The sequence below is a fragment of the Cetorhinus maximus genome, chromosome 12 (assembly GCF_964194155.1).
Source record: "Cetorhinus maximus chromosome 12, sCetMax3.hap1.1, whole genome shotgun sequence".
In the NCBI taxonomy this organism is placed as follows: domain Eukaryota; kingdom Metazoa; phylum Chordata; class Chondrichthyes; order Lamniformes; family Cetorhinidae; genus Cetorhinus; species Cetorhinus maximus.
In genome coordinates this window covers 108,758,242-108,780,287 of record NC_135890.1, presented here as the reverse complement: position 1 = coordinate 108,780,287, position 22,046 = coordinate 108,758,242, and the positions used below count along the sequence as shown (strand labels likewise).

The 22,046-nt window shown below is 42.2% G+C and overlaps 1 protein-coding gene across 1 annotated transcript in view; it reads left to right on the top strand.

Annotated features, from left to right (window-relative positions):
- Positions 1-1,622: 1,622 nt before the first annotated feature.
- The window catches only part of LOC144687836 (aldehyde dehydrogenase, mitochondrial-like), a 49,534-nt gene continuing 29,110 nt past the window's right edge, over positions 1,623-22,046 (top strand). The window contains exons 1-4 of the mRNA XM_078554362.1: positions 1,623-2,066; positions 15,834-15,938; positions 20,057-20,197; positions 20,908-20,987. Of these exons, the coding sequence (XP_078410488.1) occupies positions 1,941-2,066; positions 15,834-15,938; positions 20,057-20,197; positions 20,908-20,987 (452 nt within the window). The 5' untranslated portion in view covers positions 1,623-1,940. The remainder of the gene's footprint in view (positions 2,067-15,833; positions 15,939-20,056; positions 20,198-20,907; positions 20,988-22,046) is intronic.

Here is a 22,046-nt window from a genome sequence, read left to right as displayed (position 1 = left end):
TCCACACCCCTCATGATTTTGAAAACTTCTATCAAGTCTCCTCTTAGGCTTCTGCTCTCCAAGGAAAACAGTCCTAACTTCTCCATTCTTTCCTCAACTGGAACCATTCTCGTAAATCTCTTTCTGCACTCTTTCCAATGCGTTGACATCCTTCCTTTGGTGTAGCAGCCAGAACTGTACACAATACTCCAGCTGAGGTCTAACCAGTGTCTTATACAGGTTCAAGGTCAACTAAGGATGGCCAATAAATGCTGGCCCAGCCAGCGAAGCCCACATCCCATTAATTAATAAATGTTTTAAAAATCATAACCTTGTACTCTATGCCCCTATTAATGAAGCCAAAAACACTGTATGCTTTAGAAACAGCTCTCTCTACCTGTCCTGCCACCTTTAATGACTTTATGTACATATACACCCAGGTCTCTCTGCTTCTGCACTTACTTTATTTTATACTGTCTCACCATGTTCTTTGTACCAAAGCGTATCACCTCACACACCTACGCATTGAACTTCATCTGCCACCTATCTGCCCACTCCACCAATGTGTCAATGTCCTTTTGAAGTTCTACACTGTCCTCCTCAAAGTTTACAATTCTCCCAAGTTTTATGTCATCTGCACTTTGAAATTGTCCCCTGCACACCAAGATCTATAGGAAAAGCCAGGGTCCCAATACCAACCCCTGGGGAACTCATCAACCATCTCCTTTACCTCATCAAAATCTCCAGCAAGTCAGTTAAACACAATTTTCCATTTACAACTCCATACTGCCTCTTCCAAATCAATCCACATTTTTCCATGTGACAATTAATTCTATTCCAAATAATTGTTTCTAGAAGTTTCCCAACCACCGAAGTTAAACTGACTGGTTTGTAATTGCAGAGCAGATCTTTACATCCTGTTTTGAATAGGGACGTAATGTTTGCAATTCTCCAGTTCTCCGGCTTCTCACGTTTCCTGTGTTTCTCTCTTCACCTCTGCTGCTTGACCTGCTAAGAAAGCATTTTTTTAAAAATGCTACAGTGTTCTACTTTGGTTCTAATGTTTTTGTTTTGCTGGTTTTACATGTTTTAAGTCAGGACAACAAACTCCGCATACTCCTCCCAGCTTCCTCCTATTAACAGTAATCATAAATAGCTATCCTAAACTGACCTTTCGTTGGCTCCTAAGCGACTGGTTGAAAATCAATACGCCTCATGCATTCCCAATATATCATACACATGAAGTCCGAATGGGAGGACTTAAGGTCGTCTGCTGATAAGTGCGATTTGAAGAGACCTTACTTCACAGTGGACATTAAAAAGGAACGACACGAAGTTTAACTGAAACTAACATATATTTTTTAAAACGTTATTTTTCTGTGGAGAGCTAATGTAACGTTTCCTTATAAGTTCCTCGTGATGTTCCAATAAGGAAAATGCGGGATTTGTGAAGAAGGCCCCATCATCACGTGACGCCAAGGGCGGCTGTCGGCGCCATCATATGGAGTGCGGTTGATTTGGAATCCTGGGCGGTTAGCAGCTGTGGCTGATGGGGGCGGGGTGGTTGACGACCGCGACTGTTAGGGGGCGGGGCACGCCGTGTTTGACAGGGAAAGAGGTTAACGGCCGTGACTGAGCAGGCGCAGGGTGGTTACCAAGGCGGGAGGCTGGGCTAGGATCTGGAGCAGTGTTTGGTGCCAGTCCTCTACAGCAAGGTTTCTGAGGAAAGGCGATCCACCTGAAGTGGATCCTCTCCTACCCCCTCCAAGATCCTTCAGATTTTCTGTTTCCTGGTTCCAGCAACTGTGTTATTTAAAATTCCTGCTGGTTGATTGACAGCTGGTTTGGAGGTGGGCTGGCTGATTGCTTGTGGGAAATTGGCGACTCTTTGAGATCGAGGAGGAGGAAGTCTCCCTGTTTTTTTTTAAGCGCAAGTGAAGTGTTTTTTTACCCCCTCGAAAATGTTGCGGTCAGTAGCCCGTCGGTTGCCCAGGGTTTCTGCAGTAATTGCCCCTGGAGCCAGGAGATATTCTGCGGTGGCAACACTTCCAGCCCCAGTCACTCAGCCGGACATTTACTACGATAAGGTAACAGGAGGTAGTTCTGTGCATAATAATAATCATGGTTACAAAAGTTCGATTATGTGTATTTTGCAGATGTACCTAACGAAGCTGTACCGAAATTTGAAATATAAGACGTAGGAGCAGAAATTAGGCCATTCGGCCCATCGAGTCTGCTGCGCCATTCAATCATGGCTGATAAGTTTCTCAACCCCATTCTCCCGCCTTCTCCCCGTAACCTTTGATCCCCTTATCAATCAAGAACCTATCTTAAAAACAAAAAACTACCGCGGATGCTGGAAATCCAAAGCAAAAACAGAATTACCTGGAAAAACTCAGCAGGTCTGGCAGCATCAGCGGAGAAGATAAGAGTCAACGTCAACTCGAAATGTCAACTCTTTTCTTCTCCGCCGATGCTGCAAGAACCTATCTATCTCGGTCTTAAATACACTCAATGACCTGGCCTCCACAGCCTTCTGTGGCAATGAATTCCATAGATTCACCACTCTCTGGCTAAAGAAGTTTCTCCTCATCTCTGTTCTAAAAGGTCTTCCCTTTACTCTGAGGCTGTGCCCTCGGGTCCTAGTCGCGCCTACTAATGGAAACATCTTCCCCACGTTCACTCTATCCAGGCCTTTCAGTATTCTGTAAGTTTCAATCAGATCCCCCCTCATCCTTCTAAACTCCATCGAGTATAGACCCAGAGTCCTCAAACGTTCCTCCTGTGTTAAGCCTTTCATTCCTGGGATCATTCTCGTGAAATATGAAATATTACTAAACGAAAAGTAGTGCTATCAATGTATGTAAAAATGAGATCTTCCCATGTAAAGGATTTCGTCAAGTTTTATTTGTTTTAAATTTGGATTTAGATTTGCCATCGTTTGCAAAACAACATTTCCATCATTGAATTCCTCCACCATCAATATCCTTGATTAGATGCTTAACTTGACCAAATATTGTGGCTACATGAACGGGCCAGCGGCAAGGTATTCTGTGGCAACTCAACTCCTGACTCCAGAAAACCTTTCCACCAACAAGGCACAAGTCAGGAGTGTGATAGAATACTTTCCGCTTGCCTGGATGAGTGCAACACTAATAACGTTCAGAGCTCAACATTATCCAAGGTGAAGCAACCTACTTGATTGGCACCCCATCCACCATGTTAAACACTAATTCTTCACCACTGCTGCATGGTGGTTCCGGCGTCTACCATCTACAAGATGCATTGCAGGAAATCTCATACCCGTGACCTGTACCACCAAGAAGAAGAGCAACAAGCTCTGTGATCTTGAAGTCGCATACCATTCTGACTTGGAAATATATTGTTGTTACTTTTTGTCACTGGGTCAAAATCTGTGAACTCCCTATTCAGCAGCACTTTCAATGTAGGATCACCTTCACTACACAAAGTACTGCAGCAGTTCAAGGCAGCAACTCTCCTCTACCTTCTCAAGTGAAATCAGGGATGGGCAATAATGCTGGCCTTGTGCCCACAACCTGTAAATGAATAACACTCAACTTATCTTTGACTTTGAAGAAGTGACATTTTTGAGGAAATAAGCAGTGGAAATTCCTACAGATACCTGTAGCAGTATTTTTCATTAAATTTTTTATTTTACCATATCTGTGGAAGACGTATTGACCCTATGGATGAAGTCTCCCCTTTGGCACAAACTTGAAAAATTACCTCAAAAGTGCACCATGATGATTTGACCATTAGCAATAAAGGGCAGAATTTTCTGGTCTGAGAAAAAGTTTGGCCAGTGGGCCCATTTTTGGGTCCTGGCCTCATTTGCAGTAGCAGTGCATCTTCCAGTTCAATCCTAGAGGTGTCAGCTGTGGCTCAGTCCATAGCACCCTCGCCTTTGACTCAGAGGGTTGTGGGTTCATGTCTCACTCCCGGAAACCAAGAACTGTGATTGTACTCGAAAGAGTTGCAATCTGTGACTGTTGATAACTCGAAAGAGTTTCCAGTTCAATCTTCCAGAAGGCAGCCAATTTAAAAACCCACCTCTGGGTTCACCATCCAATTAGGCTTGAGGAGTTACGAGGTCAATTCAGCACACCCCATTGAAAGAGCAACTGAGAGCTTTCACCAAGATAAAAGCAAAAAACTGCGGATGCTGGAAATCCAAAACAAAAATAAAATTACCTGGAAAAACTCAGCAGGTCTGGCAGCATCTGTGAGGGGGGGAGGGGGGACTAGAGCCAGTTCTAGCACCCCCCCCCCCTTAAACCAGCTTATATTTCACCTCTCTTCTATTTTTCCTTAGTTCTGTTGAAGAGTCATACAGACTCGAAACGTTAACTGTGTTCCTCTCTGCAGATGCTGCCAGACCTGCTGAGTTTTTCCAGGTATTTTTATTTTTGTTTTGAGAGCTTTCACTGTCTGCAGTGTGTGCGCTACTGAGGAGAATGCAATGGAGGCCCAATCAATCTGATGAGAGTTTCTGTTAATGGTATCAATTAAGATTAAGTACATACAGATAGAGAGCATTGATTGGTTACTTGAGCACATATGAAGAATCACATACTGACAGGCGGTGTGGAGTCAGTAGAGATATACCTGTAATGTTTCGCTTTGTGAATAAATCTATTCCATGTAAAGACTGGCTTTGGATTTTCCTTCACCAACTAGCTGTCAGAATATAACAGCCCCAGGTCTATCGGAGGCATCAGTCTCCAGAAACTTCTCTCAGAATGGCAAACCTTTGCTAGCGGAAGATATCAACCTTGCCATTTTTTGATGGTAAAGGTTAGAAAACCTTGAACTGCCACACCAACTTCTCACCGTACAGCAGCCTCCTAATTACTGAGGTGCTGAGACAGTGTGAAGTTGGTGGAAGATTGCTGTCAATTGCCTAATGATTCATTCAGTTGGCTTCCTGCTGTTATCAGGTGGGTTCCAATGTCGGACTGTTCCCTTGGGAAAAATAGCCACAGATGTGAATTCATCAGCAAAGCGGGTCCACGCATTTTTCTCCAACTTTATTCCCTTTTTCCTCCTCTTTACCCCCACCCCGCCCAGGTCTAATTCTAGTAAAATTCCCTCCAATATCTGTAAATCTGAATTCCTTGACGCCTGAGTCACTGGAATTTACAAATCAAATAATGATTGGCCTTCAAAGATAGACTCACTTGATAATTCAAATATTACTAGAGCACTAAGTTTCACAACCGGGAGAAATTTCTGTTACAATTTGAAGTGGAATGCGATTTAACTGATTTTTAAAAATGTTAGTGACCCTGAAGGCTGTTGAAACAAAGATGCAAGAGTGATTTGTTCAATGTTTCAAAATAATGAAGGGACTGGGTTGTTCAGCAAAAAAGATTAAGGAAATGAGAGGGCAGCGTTGGTTTGAATGTTATGTTGATTTTCTTTTCTCGGAGGCTATGCGGACCTATGGAACAGGTCAGATTGTGTAAGACCATAAGACATAGGAGCAGGCCATTCGGCCCATCAAGTCTGCTCTGCCATTCAATGAGATCATGGCTGATCTGATAATCCTCAACTCACTTTCCAGCCTTTTCCCCATAACCCTTGATTCCCATACTGATTAAAAATTTGTCTATCTCAGCTTTGAATATACTTAATGACCCAGCCCTCTGCGGTAAAGAATTCCACAGATTCACTACCCTCAGAGAAGAAATTCCTCCTCGTCTCTGTTTTAAATCACAGAATCACACAGTGCAGAAGAGGCCCTTCGGCCCATCGAGTCTGCACCGACACGTGAGAAACACCTAGCCTACCTACCTAATCCTATTTACCAGCACTTAGCCCATAGCCTTGAATGTTATGACGTGCCAAGTGCTCATCCAGGTACTTTTTAAAGGATGTGAGGCAACCCGCCTCCACCACCCTCCCAGGCAGTGCATTCCAGACCGTCACCACCCTCTGGGTGAAAAAAAGTTTTCCTCTCATTCCCCCCCCTAAACCTCCTGCCCCTCACTTTGAACTTGTGTCCCCTCGTGACTGACCCTTCAACTAAGGGGAACAGCTGCTCCCTATCCACCCTGTCCATGCCCCTCATAATCTTGTACACCTCGATCAGGTCGCCCCTCAGTCTTCTCTGCTCCAACGAAAACAACCCAAGTATATCCAACTTCTCTTCATAACTTAAATGTTTCATCCCAGGCAACATCCTGGTGAATTTCCTCTGCACCCCTCCAGTGCAATCACATCCTTCCTATAATGTGGCGACCAGAACTGCACGCAGTACTCCAGCTGTGGCCTCACCAAGGTTCTATACAACTCCAACATGACCTCCCTACTTTTGTAATCTATGCCTCGATTGATAAAGGCAAGTGTCCCATATGCCTTTTTCACCACCCCACTAACGTGCCCCTCTGCCTTCAGAGATCTATGGACACACACGCCAAGGTCCCTCTGTTCCTCAGAACTTCCTAGTGTCATGTCGTTCATTGAATACTTCCTGTCAAATTACTCCTGCCAAAGTGTATCACCTGACACTTTTCAGGGTTAAATTCCACCTGTCAATTATCTGCCCATTTGACCATCCCATCTATATCTTCCTGTAGCCCAAGACACTCAACCTCACAGTTAACCACCTGGCCAATCTTTGTGTCATCCGCAAACTTACTAATCCTACCCCCCACATAGTCATCTATGTCATTTATATAAATGATGAATAATAGGGAACCCAGCACAGATCCATATGGTACGCCACTGGACACGGGCTTCCAGTCACTAAAGCAGCCTTCTGTCTTCATCCTCTGTCTCCTACAACTAAGCCAATTTTGAATCCACCTTATCAAATTACCCTGTATCCCATGTGCATTTGCAACCCCTTATTCTGAGATTATGCCCTCTGGTCCTAGACTCTCCCGCAGTCACAGAATTGTTCCGGTGTAGAAGGAGGCCATTTGGCCCATCGTGTCTGCACTGGCTCTGAGCATTTTAACTCAGTGCCAATCGCCTGCCTTTTCCCCATAACCCTGCAGGTTGTTTCTATTTAAGTAACCATCCTATGCCCTCTTGAATGCCTCAGTTGAACCTGCCTCTACCACACTTCCAAACAGTGCATTCCAAACCCTAACTACTCGCTGTGAAAAAAAAGTTTTTCTCACCTCACCTCACCTCGCATTTGCTGCTTTTGCAAAACACTTTAATACTGCCCCCTCTGGTTCTCGATCTGTTTACGAGCGGGAACAGTTTCTCCCTATCTACTCTGTCCACACCCCTCATGATTTTGAAAATTTCTATCAAGTCTGCTCTTAGCCTTTCCTCTCCAAGGAAAACAGTGCTAACTTCTCCAGTCTTTCCTCATAACTGAAGCGTCTCATCCCTGGAACCATTCTTGTAAACCTCTTCTGCACTCTCTCCAATATGTTCACATCCTTCCTGTAGTGTGGTGCCCAGAACTGTACACCATACTCCAGTTGAGGTCTAACCGACGTCTTACATAAGTTCATCATAACCTCACTGCTCTTGTGCTCTATACCCCTATTAATGAAGCCTAGAATACTGTATGCTTTAGAAACAGCTCTCTGCCTGTCCTGCCACCTTTAATGACTTATGTACATATACACCCAGGTCTCCCTGCTCCTGCACCCGTTAGAATAGCATCCTTTATTTTATACTGTTGCTCCATGTTCTTTATACCAAAGTGTATCACTTCACACTTCTCCGCACTGAACTTCATCTGCCACCTATCCGCCCACTCCACTGAGGTGTCAATGCTCTTTTGAAGTTCTACACTGTCCTCATCACAGTTTACAATTCTCCCAAGTTTTGTGTCGTTGGCAAACTTTGAAATTGTCCCCTGCACACCGAGATCAGCCAATTTTGTATCCACATTGCTACTGTCCCTTTTATTCCATGACCTATAACTTTCCCCAAGTCTGCTGTGTAGCACTGTATCGAATGCCTTTTGGAAGTCCATATACACCACATCAACAGCCTTGCCCTCATCAACCATCTGTTACCTCTTCAAAATCTCCAGCAAGTTAGTTAGACACAATTATCCTTTAACACATCCATGCTGATTCTTCCGAATCAATCCACATTTTTCCATGTGACTATTAATTCTATACAGAATGATTGTTTCTAGGAGTTTCCCCAACACCGAAAACACAAGGGGAAACAGCCTCTCAGCATCCACTGTATCAAGCCCCCTACGAATCTTATGTTGCAATGAGGTCACCTCTCATTTTTCTAAACTCCAATGAGTACAGGCCCAATCTACTCGACCTCCCCTGATGATAAAATCCCTCCATACCTGTGATCAACCCAGTGAACCTTCTCTGGACTGCCTCCAATGTCAGTATATCTTACATTAGGTAAGGGGACCAAAACTCTGCACTGTATCCAAGATGTGGTCTAACTAGTGCCTTGTATAGTTTTAGCAAGACTTCCCTATTTTTATACTCCATTCCTTTTGAAATAAAGGCCAATATTTCATTTGCCTTTCCTATTACCTGCTGAACTTGTATGTTAGCTTTTTGTGATTCATGCACGAAGACTCCCAAATCCCTCTGTGCTGTATCTTTCTGCAGTCTTTCTCCATTTAAATAATATTCAGCTCCCCTATTCTTCTTGCCAAAATGCATAACCTCACATTCTCCCACATTATATTCCATCTGCCAAGCTTTTGCCCACTCACTTAACCTGTCTATATTCCTCTGTAGACTCTGTGTCATCCTCATGGCTTGCGTTCCCAGCTACTTTTGTCATCCGCAAACTTGACAAAAGTACATTCATTTCCCTCATCTAAGTCATTAATATATATTGTAAGTAATTGTGGCCCTAGCACCAATCCCTGTGGCACTCCACTAGTTACAGTTTGCCATCCTGAAAATACCCTCCTTATCCCAACTTTGTCTTCTATTAGTTAGCCAATCCTCTATTCGTGCTAATATACTACCCTCAATACCATGGGCTCTTATTAAGTAGCCTTATGTGCGGTACCTTATCGAACACCTTTTGGAAATCCAAATATATTACATCTACTGGTTCCCCTTTATCTATCCTGCTTGTTACCTCCTCAAAGAATTGTAATAAATTTGTCAGGCATGATTTCCCCTTCATGAAGTCATGCTGACTCTTGATTATATTATGCATTTATAAATGATTTATTACATCCTTTATAATAGACTCTAACGTTTTCCCTTTGACGGATGTTAAGCTAACTGACATATAGTTACCTGTTTTTTTGTCTCTCTCCCTTTTTGAATAACATTGGCAGTTTTCCAATTATCTGGGACTTTTCCAGAATCTAAGGATTCTTACTACCAGTGCACCCACTAACTCTGTAGGTACTTCCTTTAATATCTGAGGATGCAACCCATCAGGCCCAGGGGACTTATTGGCCTTAGCCCCATTAGTTTACCTAGTACTTTTTCTCTAGTGATAATTATTGTATTTATTTCCTCCCACCACCCTTTTTTCCCCCTTGATTATTTAGTATTTTTGGAATGCTATTAGTGTCTTCTACCGTGAAGACTGATGCAAAGTTTTTTTTCAACTCCTCTGCCATTTCCTGGTTCCCCATTATTATTTCTCCACCCTCATTCTCTAAGGGGCCTATGTTCACTTTGGCCTCTCTCTACCATTTTATATATTTAAAGAAGCTCTTACTGTCTGTTTCTTTTTTACTTGCCAGTTAAAGCTCAAAGTTTATTTTCTCCCTTTTTTTTTGGTTTTTAAAACTCTCTCAATCCTCTGGCTTACCACTAATCCTTGCCACGTTGTATTTGATACTATCCTTAACTTCCTTGGTTAACTATGGTTCATTTATCCTAGGATCCTTCTTCCTCACTGGAATATATCTTTGTTGTGAGTCAAGAACTATTTTCTTAAACATCTGTCATTGTCTATCAACCGTCTTTTCTGCTAAACTTCTTTTCCAGTCCACTCCAGCTAACTCTGCCTTCATTCCTTTGTAATTACCCTTATTTAAATTCAGCACAGTTGTTTCTGACCCAAGTTTCTCACTCACAAATTGAATGCTAAATTCTACCATGTTATGGTCACTGTTTCCTATGGGATCTTTTACTCTGAGATCATTTATTGAACCTGCCTCACTACACATTACCAGATCCAAAATAGCCTGATCCCTGGTTGGATCCATAACATATTGTTCCAGGAATCTGTCCTGAATACACTCTGAATTCTTGCTCATGGCTACCTCTGCCAATTTGATTTTCCCAATCTACACGAAGACTAAAGTCACCCATGATTAATGTACAGCCTGCTTTACATGCCGTTATTATCTCCAGATTTATTCTCTATCCTACTGTATAGCTACTGTTAAGGGCCCTATAGACTACTCCCACCAGTGTCGTCTTCCCCTTGTTATTTCTTACCTCCACCTGTATGGATTCTACATCTTCTGATCCAAGATCATTTCTTGCTATCATACTTATTCCATCCCATACTAACAAAGCTACCACACCACCCTTTCCTTCCTGCCTGCCCTTTCGAAAAGTCACATACCCCTGAATACTTAGTTCCCAGCTTTGATCTCCTTGTAACCATGTCTCCGTAATGGCTATAAGATCATATCCATTAATCTCTATTTGTGCCATTTATTTTGTTCCGAATACTACGTGCATTTAAGTAAAGAGCCATTAATTTTGCCTTTTTACCATTTTTTCCCCTTTTGACCCTATTTTCTGCTTTTCTTTTATGTCTGTACACTGTCCCTTCCTGTCACACTCTGGGTACCAATACCTAAATAGATGCCCTGCAATGCTGCTATATCCTTTTGCTTTGTTTGCCTACATCCCCATACCTGCCTCAGCTGCCGTCACACCCTCTTGTCCCTGATCACAGAACAAATTTGAATTACCTAATCTGAGGGGTGTGACCGCCTCCTGGAGCAAAGTGTCCAGGTTACTTCCTCCCTGATGTGGTGCAATGTCTGCAACTGAGACTCCAGCTCCTTAACTCTGATCCAAAGTTCCTCGAGCTGCAAACACTTACGACAGTTGTGTTTGCTCTGAATCACCTTAGTGTCCAGCAGCTCCCACGTGCTGCGGCAGTAACACACCCGTCCTGTTATCACTATTGTATTTTATTTAATTAATTACTCTATTGTCCCTGCATTTTACACTTGAAGAATCCCCCGCTCTTTACACTTATTGTGATTAATTTTTTTTTCACCAGTATCGATCTTATACTTAACACGCAATTTTTAAGAAAAAGACTAGAGACCTAGACACAAACTAAAGACCTTACTTTAGACTAGAAATACTCACCAATCAGCTGCTATCTCTGCACTTGCGTCACATTGTGGTTCGTGACATCATTCTGCCACTGGTCTTACTGCAGGTAGGCCTCTCAATCCGCGCCTTTTATCTTCTGCTCACCTCTCACTCAAAATATACCCTTTTGAGCCTTGGGAATAGAATAACCCTTAATCATTTACCAGTTACTCACCAATTAACCAGCTGTAGTGAGGGTTGATTTGCTGTTATCCTTCAGGCAAAAGCAGGGCCTCTTTTTGATTGGAACTAAATTAATCTCAAACAGAAGTTAGGCCTAAGTGGGTTGGAGAGGAATTTTCCAGTTGTTCCCCACAGCCTCTGGCTTGTTTTATTTTTCTTTTCTCAGGATATAATTAAATTGTTCAGGTGCGTGGAGAGTGTATGTCCTGTGATGCATACAACTGTATGGGAGAGGCCAGGTGGACAGTTAATTTTTTTCTATTCTGTCATTTTTGTATGCTCGTATGATTCTGGAGTTCTCAAATAAATTCAAGTGGTATACCATTGTGCTGCCACCTCTAGTCAGCCTGACCTGTCAGTGAGATAGGATGTTGATGAAGAAACCTGAGACATTGGCTACTGGTTATGATTCGGCGAGTATGACTGTCAGCTTTGACTAGTGTATGGGATGGCTCTCCCAATTTTTGCACACTCCCCAGATATAAGTGAGGATGGTTTTGCAGGGTCATCTGGACTCTTTGTCCCTTTTGTGTCCGAATCTGATGCTTGGTCTATGCTAGTCAGTCTGTTTTACTTTTGTTTAATTTGATACAAATTGACCTAGGCGTCAGATACTACAAAGGCACAACCACCCAGTTAGCCTTGCAATGACCTCCTCACTAACATCTGGGGGACTTCTGCCAAAATTGGAAGAGCTTTCTCACAGGTCAGTCAAGCAACAGCCTGACATGGAATCATAGAATGATTATAGCACAGAAAGGGGCCATTTGCACATTGTGTTCATACCAGCTCTGCAAGAGCAACTCGCCTAGTCCTGCTCTCCCGCCTTTTCCTACAGCCCTGCAAATTTTTTCTCTTCAGATAATTATCTAATTCCCTTTTGAAAGCTACAGTTGAATCTGGCTCTGCCGCACACTTGGGCAGTTCTTTCCAGATTCTAACTACTCAGTTTTTTTTTAAAAAAGTTTTTCTCGTTGCCATTGCTGCTTTTGCCAATCGCCTTAATTTGGTGTCCTCTGGTTCTCGACCCTTCAGCCAATGGAAACATTTTGCTCCTATCTACTCTGTATCTACCTCGTGATTTTGAACACCTTTATCAAATCTCCTGTTAACCTTCTTCAAGGGGAACAGCCCCACTTTATCTGATCTATCCACGTAACTGAAGTTCTTCATCCCTGGAACCGTTCTCGTGAATCTTTTCTGCACCCTCTTTATGCCTTCACATCCTTCCTAAGGTATGGTGCCCAAAACTGGACACAGTACTCTAGTTGAGCCCAAACCAGTGTTTTATACAGGTTCATCATAATATCCTTATTTTTGTACTCTGTCCCTATTTATAAAACTCAATCCTGTATGCTTTACTAACAGCTTTCTAAATCTGTCCTGCCACCTTTAATGATTTGAGCACATATACTCCCAGGTCCCTCTGCTCCTGCACCCACATAGTCATACTCTCAGAATCATTCCCTTCAGCCAACACTCCTGACTCCCACATCACCATCACCATTCCTGGTTATGTCCTGTCCCACAGACAGGATTGAGTAGGCAGCACAGTGGTATACAACAGGGAGGAAATGGCCCAGATTTCCTCAACATTTATCCCGAACCCCATGAAATCTTGTAGCATCAGGTCAAAAGTAGGCAAGAAAATCTCTTGTTGCTTACCATCTACCACTCTCCCTCAGTTGAATTAGCACTCTTTGCATGTTGAACATCACTTGAGGGTAGCATGGGCATAGAATGTACTCTGGGTGGGGGACTTCGATGTCTCAATAGCACCATAACTGACTGTGCAGATTCAACATTGAAGGACAGAGCCGCCAGACTGGGTCTGCGGCAGGTAGTGAAAGAAGAAAAAATTTCAACTTGTCCGCTCCAATCTACCTCCAATCTTCAGAAGTGTCTATCCGTGACAGTATTGGAAGGACAACCATTGGACAGTACTTTGGAAACCAAGTCCCGTGCTGAGAGCAAAGTCTCCATCATGTCACGTGGCACTACCACTGATCTAAATGGAATAGATTCAGAACAGATCTAGCAGTTCAAATCTGGGCATCCATGAGATGTAGTGGGCCATCAGCAGCAGCAGAAGTGTATCCAAAGATAATTTGTAATCTCATGTCTTTTTATTTGTTCATGGGATGCAGGTGTCACTGGCTAGGCCAGCATTTATTGCCCATCCATTATTACCCTTGTTCAGAGGGCATTTAAGAGTCAACCACATTGCTGTGGGTCTGCAGTCACCTGTAGGCCAGACCAGGTAAGGATGGCAGATTTCCTTCCCTAAAGTGAACCAGACATTGTTTTTACGACAATCGGCAATGGTTTTGTGGTCTCCATCAGACTTTTAATTCCAGATTTTTATTGAATTCCGATTTTGCCATCTGATGTGGGAATTGAACCTGTCCCCAGAGCATTACCCTAGGTCTCTGGAATACTAGTCCAGTGACAATACCACTATGCCATCACCTCCCCCAAATATGTCCTGGCATATCCCTGACTCTATCAATAACATCAAGCCAGGGGATCAATCCTGGTTCGATGAGGAGTGCAGAGAGTACACAAGGAGCAGCACCGGATGTTGGTCATGTTTGCACTGGTTATAGTTTTCCCAAATTCCCTAGGTTCTAGAAAGGTCCCAGCAGATTTGAAGTTAGGAAATGTAACTCTGCTACTCAAGAAAGGAGGGAGGAGAAAATGGGGAACCACAGGAGGGTTAGCTTGACATCAATCATCGGGAAAATGCTAGAATGTATTATGAAGAAGGCTTAATGCACTTAAAAAAAAAAATCATAGTATTATCAGACAAAGTCAACATGATTTTACAAAAGGGAAATTCTTTGACATATTTGTTACATCTTCAAACTAATAAAATGAGGTAGATAAAAGGAAAGTAGTAGATGTAGTATACTTGACTTTCCAAAAGGCATTCAGTATGATGCCACACAAAAGGTTAGTATCCAAGATAAGGGCTCATGGAGTTGGGGTACTATATTAGCATTGATAGGGAAATGGTTAACCGACAGGAAGCAGAGAGTATGGGTAAACAGAGCATTGGAGTGCTGTAACTAGTGGAGTGCTGCAAGAATCAATGCTGGGGTCACACATATTTATAATATATGACTTAGACAAAGTGACTAAGAGTAATGTATTTAAATTTGCTGACAATTCAAAGTTATCTCCGAATGTAAGTTGAGGACACTGAGGCTGCAAAGAGATATAGACAGGTTAAGTGAATGGGCAACAAGGTGGCAGATGGAGTATAATGTGGGGAAGCAGAAGGTTATTCACTTTGGTAGCAAGAGGAGAAAATATATATTTTTTTTAAAGGAATGAGATTTCTAAATGTCACAGAGACTTGGGTGTACTCCTACTAGGAACACAGCATGCAGATACAGCAAACGGGAAGGCAAATGAAATGTTGGCCTTTGTTGCAAGGGAATTGGGGTATGAGAACAATTGTATAGGGCTTGTGGCAAGACCTGAAATACTGTGTGTAGTTTTGGTCTCCATATTTAAGGAAAGATATACTTGCATTGGAGGCAGTACAACAAAGGATCACTAGATTGGTTTCTGGAATGAGAGGGTTGCCCTGTGGTGAGAGGCTGAGTAAATTGGGCTATACTTTTTGGAGTTGAGAAGAATGAGAGGTGATCTCATTGCAGCTATGATAATCTGAAGGGGCACAACAGGGTAGGCACTGAAAGAGGTTTTCCCTGGCTGGGGAATCTAGAACATGGGGGCACAGCCTCAGGATAAGGGATACGACTGAGAATGGGGAGAAATTTCTTCACTCTCTCTAGAGTTGTGAATCTTTGGAATTGTCTACCCCAGCAGGCTGCGGATGCACCATTGAGTATATTCAAGTCTGAGATTGAGATTTTTGGTTAGCGGCCAGTTGAATGCAATGTAACCTTTTGGTTGCCTGATGTTTAAAATTAATTTAATCCCATGTTAAACTTCTTGTGACATTGCTAATCCTTGGAAGATTCAGCCCAATCATAGTCGGGTTGCCACTCCACTCCTGTTTACATTCAAGATAAGACGGTATTCCAGATTCCGTGCTTGCCCATATTTGTGTGCATCATAATAACTGCACTACTGCAATTCAAGTTGTATTGATTTATTTTTATGCTAATCTTTGAGCACATGTCCAACAGCAGATCAGTTCCTTATCAAAAGCTACATACAGGGTAAAAGAGTCAGAAAATTAAGAGAGAGAATTCCTACCTGAGTTCTTTGTTGGTCACGTCAATTGGATTCTGCAGTGAAAGATGTTTGGTAGCTGCTTTCTCGATCGCCTTTAAAAGGAACTCGAGAAATGAAAAAAATTCCCATCCTCAACAAAAAGTAGTCTGTCTTCATGAGCATTTTTTCCTTTTGCAGATCTTTATAAACAATGAATGGCATGATGCAGTCAGTAAGAAAACATTCCCAACCATCAACCCCTCCACAGGGGAAATCATCTGCCAAGTTGCCAAAGGAGATAAGGTAATTTGTGCTGCTTTCCTTTTATCCGTTGCTCATAAATCTGTTCTTTCATTTGAGCCAACTATTTCCTCTGTATCCCTATTATTTGTGATGTGACAAATATCTAGTTCATAATTCATGTTAATATTTTAGAAGTAATGTTTAGTTCTGGGCAGATTGTTGTTGTGAAAGTAAAGAGAAGAGATGGAGCAATTAAACAGCAAGTGGACTTATTTAATTGGAGAGTTGGAGACATGATGTTTACAGTACCGCACAGAAGTGCAGTCCAGAGACCATTTTTGTTTTGTTAGTTTGAGCTAAATTAATTTCAAAGCATTCAGTGAACCCAGAAGAGCTTAAGAATGTTATCTGGGTTCAATTTGTGTGTTTGCTGGGAGAGGGGGTTGGTTGCAGTTTGGACCTCGTGTGGTTTGTAGCTCACAGAAGAGCCCTAAGAGCTGTTAGCAGGCTCCAGACAGTTAGGGCCCTGAAGTCCTGGGGAGCTGAGAAGATGGCAAAAGACCACTGGTGCTCTGTACCAGTCAGTTGGGGCTCAGAAGCCTGGGAGCCATTTATAGCTCAGTGCAGCCGGAGGACTGGAGTTTGGAAAAACCCAGGGGCAGTGCCAGTGTAGTGAAGCTAGTGGTCTGCGGAAGAGATGAATTGTGCCCATATTTAGAGTTGTGAGTGCAGCTTTATGAATTCCATGGGACACAGTCTCAAGAGATTGAACCATCGGGGATGAGCAGTTGTTGAGGCAGCAAAAATCAGAGTGGCTTCTGAGGAAATTCAGAGGCTAGATCTTCAAAAGTAAAGAGTTAAAATCCCTTGAGACACAAGAGTTTTAATGAGATTTTGTGACTCTGTGGTCACTGACGTCTGGGTGGGTGCTGAGAAATCTGTGGGATCTGACTTATTTCCATCTGCCATTTAATGTGCAGTGTTCAACCACAGTTTGCCGGTTAATTCATATATACCTCATGTTAATTCTGAATGTTACAATAGAATATCTATCTTATATTTTAAATTGTTTTACTTTTATGACTTTGTATAGTAAAGTTTGTTTTATTTGTTTAAGATCATGGAATCCTGTAGCTTTTTTCTCTTAGTGGGTAATTGGGATTTCAAACTTTGTCTACTTTAAACAAAAAGTTATTAGCTCCTAACAGGATCATAAGTTAACTATTGCTTAAAAAAAGGGAGACATGTCTAAGCTTTTCGTCTTGCCTTCAACAGGGCACTTACAGGAATACCGATATAAGGGGAAGACGACTATTTATACCGTATGTGAGGAGAGTGCTGATTGTTTGGCAAGTGGCATTGCCACGGTGCATGCACCACTGCTGGTGCTGACAGTTAACTGCCAAACATTGTCTGAAATTTAAACCAGGCAGCTTGACCCTGATTGGTCAAGGCATTGCCCTGAGGAATGTGTCAGCTAATGGCTGTTACTTATTTTGTTTAGCTGAAACGGGTGCAATGTATGTACATGCTCTTTCTGTCTGCAAAGAACAGGGCTCTGTGTATTAATATATGTAGCTTCCAGATCATAAGTGTTGAATCCTATTAAGTGGGTACAGATTTATGGAAAATTTGTTATTCATTGTGCAGGCGTTTATAGTGCACATAGATAAGATTGTGTAAACAGAAAAATCTCTCGGGTGCCTTGAGTTGTATTGGAAATTTGTTTGAAACAGAACAGAAGTAAGCCCTCCTGATGGCCTAGTGGATAAAAGTACTAAGTCACACATAGCAGAAGGTATCTAGTTGGATTCCTCATCTGGGCCAAGTTCACTGAACTCTGAGGCAACTGTTATCTTCCATGCCCCTTGCGTAAGGAAGAAAAACATCAGCCAAGATTCATGATCATGCTAGAAAGTGAGTGTGGTGATTGGTCATTGAGAGAAATAGGAATTTATTGCCTCTGATACTGTACATGATCAAAGGGCTGACATTATTTAGACAGGTATGTAAAGAGTGGCTGTTTTGTCAATATACTGGAGCTTATTGGCACCTGTTGATACTTTCATGTAAGGAAGGAAAATTGGGGCGATTGGAAAGGAAGGATGAAGTAAATTTGAAATAAGAAGTTCCAGTGTCTGAGTTAAGGTTCCTACTCCTGAGTTGTGCATTCTAGTACCAGGTTGAATTCCCATTCTGAGTTGGCTGCTCTCAGTCTGTAACTGTAGGGATTCTATAATTGGCTACTGAACTTTTTAGGATAGGAGAGAGAAAGTGGCTGTGGCTTTCTGCTCCTGACTACTATGCGGTGACTTCCATGCAAGTTGTACATGTATAATATATTGGGCACTGGGAGGACTAGATATATTTAAAAGCTGTAAAGATTTATTTACATCCCTTTCCTGATGGTTAAAGCAGTATGGAGTTGAGCCATATAGGACATGAAGATTCTAGGTTTGATCCACAATCTGTGTTAAGTTAGCTGATTTCAGCTAGGATAAATGAATTGACCTCTGTTCCTGACTTAGGGTTCCTGCTACTGACTTGGGATCTAAAGGGGTATTCAGGAACAGAGGGACCTAGGATGCATTAGAGCAAATTATTGAATGTTGAAAGAGTGGTTAATAAAGCATACAGGATCTGAGGCTTTATAAATAGGGGCATAGAGTATTAAAGCAAGGTAGTTATGATAAACCTCTGTAAAACACTGGTTCAGCCTCAAAACCAGAGTATTATGTCCAGTTCTGGGCACCACACTTTAGGAAGGAGGTGAAGGCATTAGAAGGGGTACAGTAATGATTCATGAGAATGGTTCTAGGGATGAGGAACTTCAGTTATGTAGTTAGATTGGAAAGCTGGGACTATTCTCCTTGGCAAAGAGAAGGTTTAGAGCAGATTTACTGGAGGTATTCAAAATCATGAGGGGTCTGGCCAGAGTAGATGGGTAGAAACTGTTCCCATTGGTGGAAGGATTGAGAACCAGAGGACACAATTTTAAGGTGGTTGGCAAAAGAAGCAATGGTAGCATGAGGGAAAATTTTTCTATGCAGCAAGTGGTTAAGATCAGGAATACACTTTCTGAGATGTGATGGAGGCAGATTCAGTCATAGCTTTCAAAAGAGAAGTGGGTCATACCTGGAAAGAAAAATTTGCAGGGCTATGGGGAAAAGGCAGGGAGTGGCACTAGGTCAATTCTTGCAGAGAGCCAGCATAGACACGCTGTGCCAATAGGCGGCCACCTGTGCTGCAACCATTCTATAATTCTATGACTGTTTATTCAGTGGCCAATGCGGGAAGTATCCTAAGGGTGTAAATACTCAAGTCTTTGAAGGTACCAAGACAAGTTAAGAAGACTGTTTGAAACGGCATATGGGATCTTTGACTTTGTTTATAAAGGCATAGAGTAGAAAAGCAAGGAAATTAGGCTAAACCTTTCTAAAACACTGGTTAGATCCCAACTGGAGTATTTTGGCCAATTCAGGGTACCATACTTTAGGAAGAATGTGAAGGTGTTCAAGCAGGTACAGAGGAGATTTACTAGAATTATACTGTGATGAAACACTTCAGTTATGTGAATAGACTGGAGAAACTAGACTTGTTCTTTCCCCCTAGAAGAGGGAAGGTTAAAGACATATTTGATAGAAGTGTTCAAAATCATGAAGGGCTTTGATGGAGTAAATAAGGAGAAACTGTTTTCAGTGGCAGAAGGGTTGGTAACTAGAGGACACAGGTTTAAGATAATTTGCAAAAAAAAACAGAGGTGGCATGAGTGGAAAAAAATTGTTGATATCTGGAACACCCTGACAGGGTGTTGACAAATTCAGTAATTTTCAAAAGGAACTTGGATAAACAATTGAAGTAGAAAAATCTGCACGGGAAAGAGCTGGGGAATGGGGACTATTTGGATAGCTCTTTCAAAGAGATGCAATGGGTACAATGGACCAAATGGCTTCCTCCTATACTATGAAATATGTTGACAGGTATTCATTTAGAATGCAAGTGGCTAAAATTTAGTTAACAAGTGAGTTAGTGAATGTATTTTAAAATTGTTTTGGGTTTTCAATTTTTGGTAACTGGCATAGCCACTTAAATGAGTGTTTCCTTGAATATTGTCAGATGCTCTTCTTTCTTTCTGTCGGTGCTGTATGGCTTATGTGCTCTGTTTAATCTGTCCACAGGATGACGTGAATAAAGCTGTGAAGGCAGCAAAAGAAGCATTTAGATTTGGATCGCCATGGCGATTAATGGATGCATCGCATCGAGGGGTCCTTCTAAACCGTCTAGCTGATCTCTTTGAGCGCGATAGAGCATATTTGGCAGTAAGTTCTCTGTGTAAGGAACTGTGGTTTTGTTGAACTTGGTAGCCCACTTTACTTTCTCTGCTGTGATGTTTGCAGAAGATTTGTCAAAACTTTTTTTTAATCAGGGCATTTCCAAATTCCATCCTAAAGTTCCTTCAAGTATTTTAATCTTTTTTGGTTGTCACCATGGGCAGGATTTTTCAGATGGCGGGGTTTTCTGCCCTGCCACCTGAAGAGTCAACAGGGAACGCATCACCATATACCAGCTGCCATTTAACGCTCAGAGGGGTGTTAACTGGCTAAGGACAAGATTTCGACCCCCATCTAGGGAGGAAGTCCCACCTTGGAGCTGCCAGCCAAGCAGATTGGGAATACAGGCCTGAAGAAGTCCAGCCTCCGTTAGCTCCTTTTTTAAGTCCAGGGTATCGATGGGGCCTAGCTGGCAGGCCGCAGCGAGGTTAGGGGAACTGGGCTTGAGGAGTGAGAAGAGAAGTCATTGCAGATAACAATCTATTTGAGTCACTGGGATGCTTTAGATTAAATCAACAGCACTCTCATAAGTGATAAGTAAATTTTATTGCTGTGGTGTTGATTTGTGTGTTAGTTGGAAACATGCTGGCTAGCCCTTGTGGTCAGACAGAAGGCTAATCTTGGGAGGGACTGATGTGTTTGCAGGTGTCTCTGATCTGATGGCAGCCACTTAATTGTAATTCTTTTCTGTTTTTCAGTCACTGGAGACATTGGACAATGGAAAACCATACCACGTAGCCTACATGGCAGACCTAAGTTTGGTTATTAAATGTTTCAGGTACATGTATTACTTTACGTAGCCTCTCCACTTTCTTCCTTTTGTTAAGAGTTTATATAATAGTGTTGCCTGACTATGTAAAGATTACGAACATACAAGTTAGGAGTAGGCCACTTGGCCCCTCAAGCCTGCTCCTCCATTCAATAAGATCATGGCTGATCTGATTTTAACCTGATTGCTGCCTACTCCTGATAACCTTTCACCCCCTTGCTTATCAAGAATCCATTTAGCTCTGCCTTAAAGATATTCAAGGACTCGTCCTCAAATGGTAGTTGGGGCAAAGAATTCCAAAGTGTCTCAACCTTCTGAGCGAAAAAAATTCTCCTCACCTCTGTCCTAAATGACCCCTTATTTTGAAACCATGACCCTGAGTTCTGAGTCTCCCTCAAGGAAATATCCTTTCCACATTCACCCTGTCAAGTTCCTTCAGGATCTTATGTTTTTCAACCAAGTCGCCTCTTACTCTTCTAAACTCCAGTGCATACAAGCCTATCCTGTCCAGCCTTTTCTCATAAGATAATCTGCCCATTTCAGGGATTCATCTAGTAAACCTTCTCTGAACTGCTAATGCATTTACATCTTTCCTTAAATAAGGAGACTGATACTATACACACTACTCCAGATGTGGCCTCACCAATTCCCTGTACCTGAAGCATAACCTCCCTACTCTTGAATTAATTACCCTTGCAATAAACAATAACATTCTATTAGCTTTGCTAATTACTTGCTGCACCTACATACTAACTTTTTGTGATTCATGCATGCGGACACCCAGATCGCTCTGCAACCCAGAGCTCTGCAATCTCTCACTGTTTAGATATGCCTTTTTTTATTCGTCCTGCCAAAATGGACAACCTCACATCTTTTTTACATTATACTCCATTTGCCAGATCTTTGCCCACTCACCTAACCTATCTATATCCTTTTTGTAGCCTCTTTACGTCCTCTTCACAACTTATTTTCTACCTACTTTTGTGTCATCTGCAAATTTAGCAACCATATCATCGGTCCCTTCATCCAAACCATTTATATAAATTGTAAAGAGTTGAGGCCCCAACA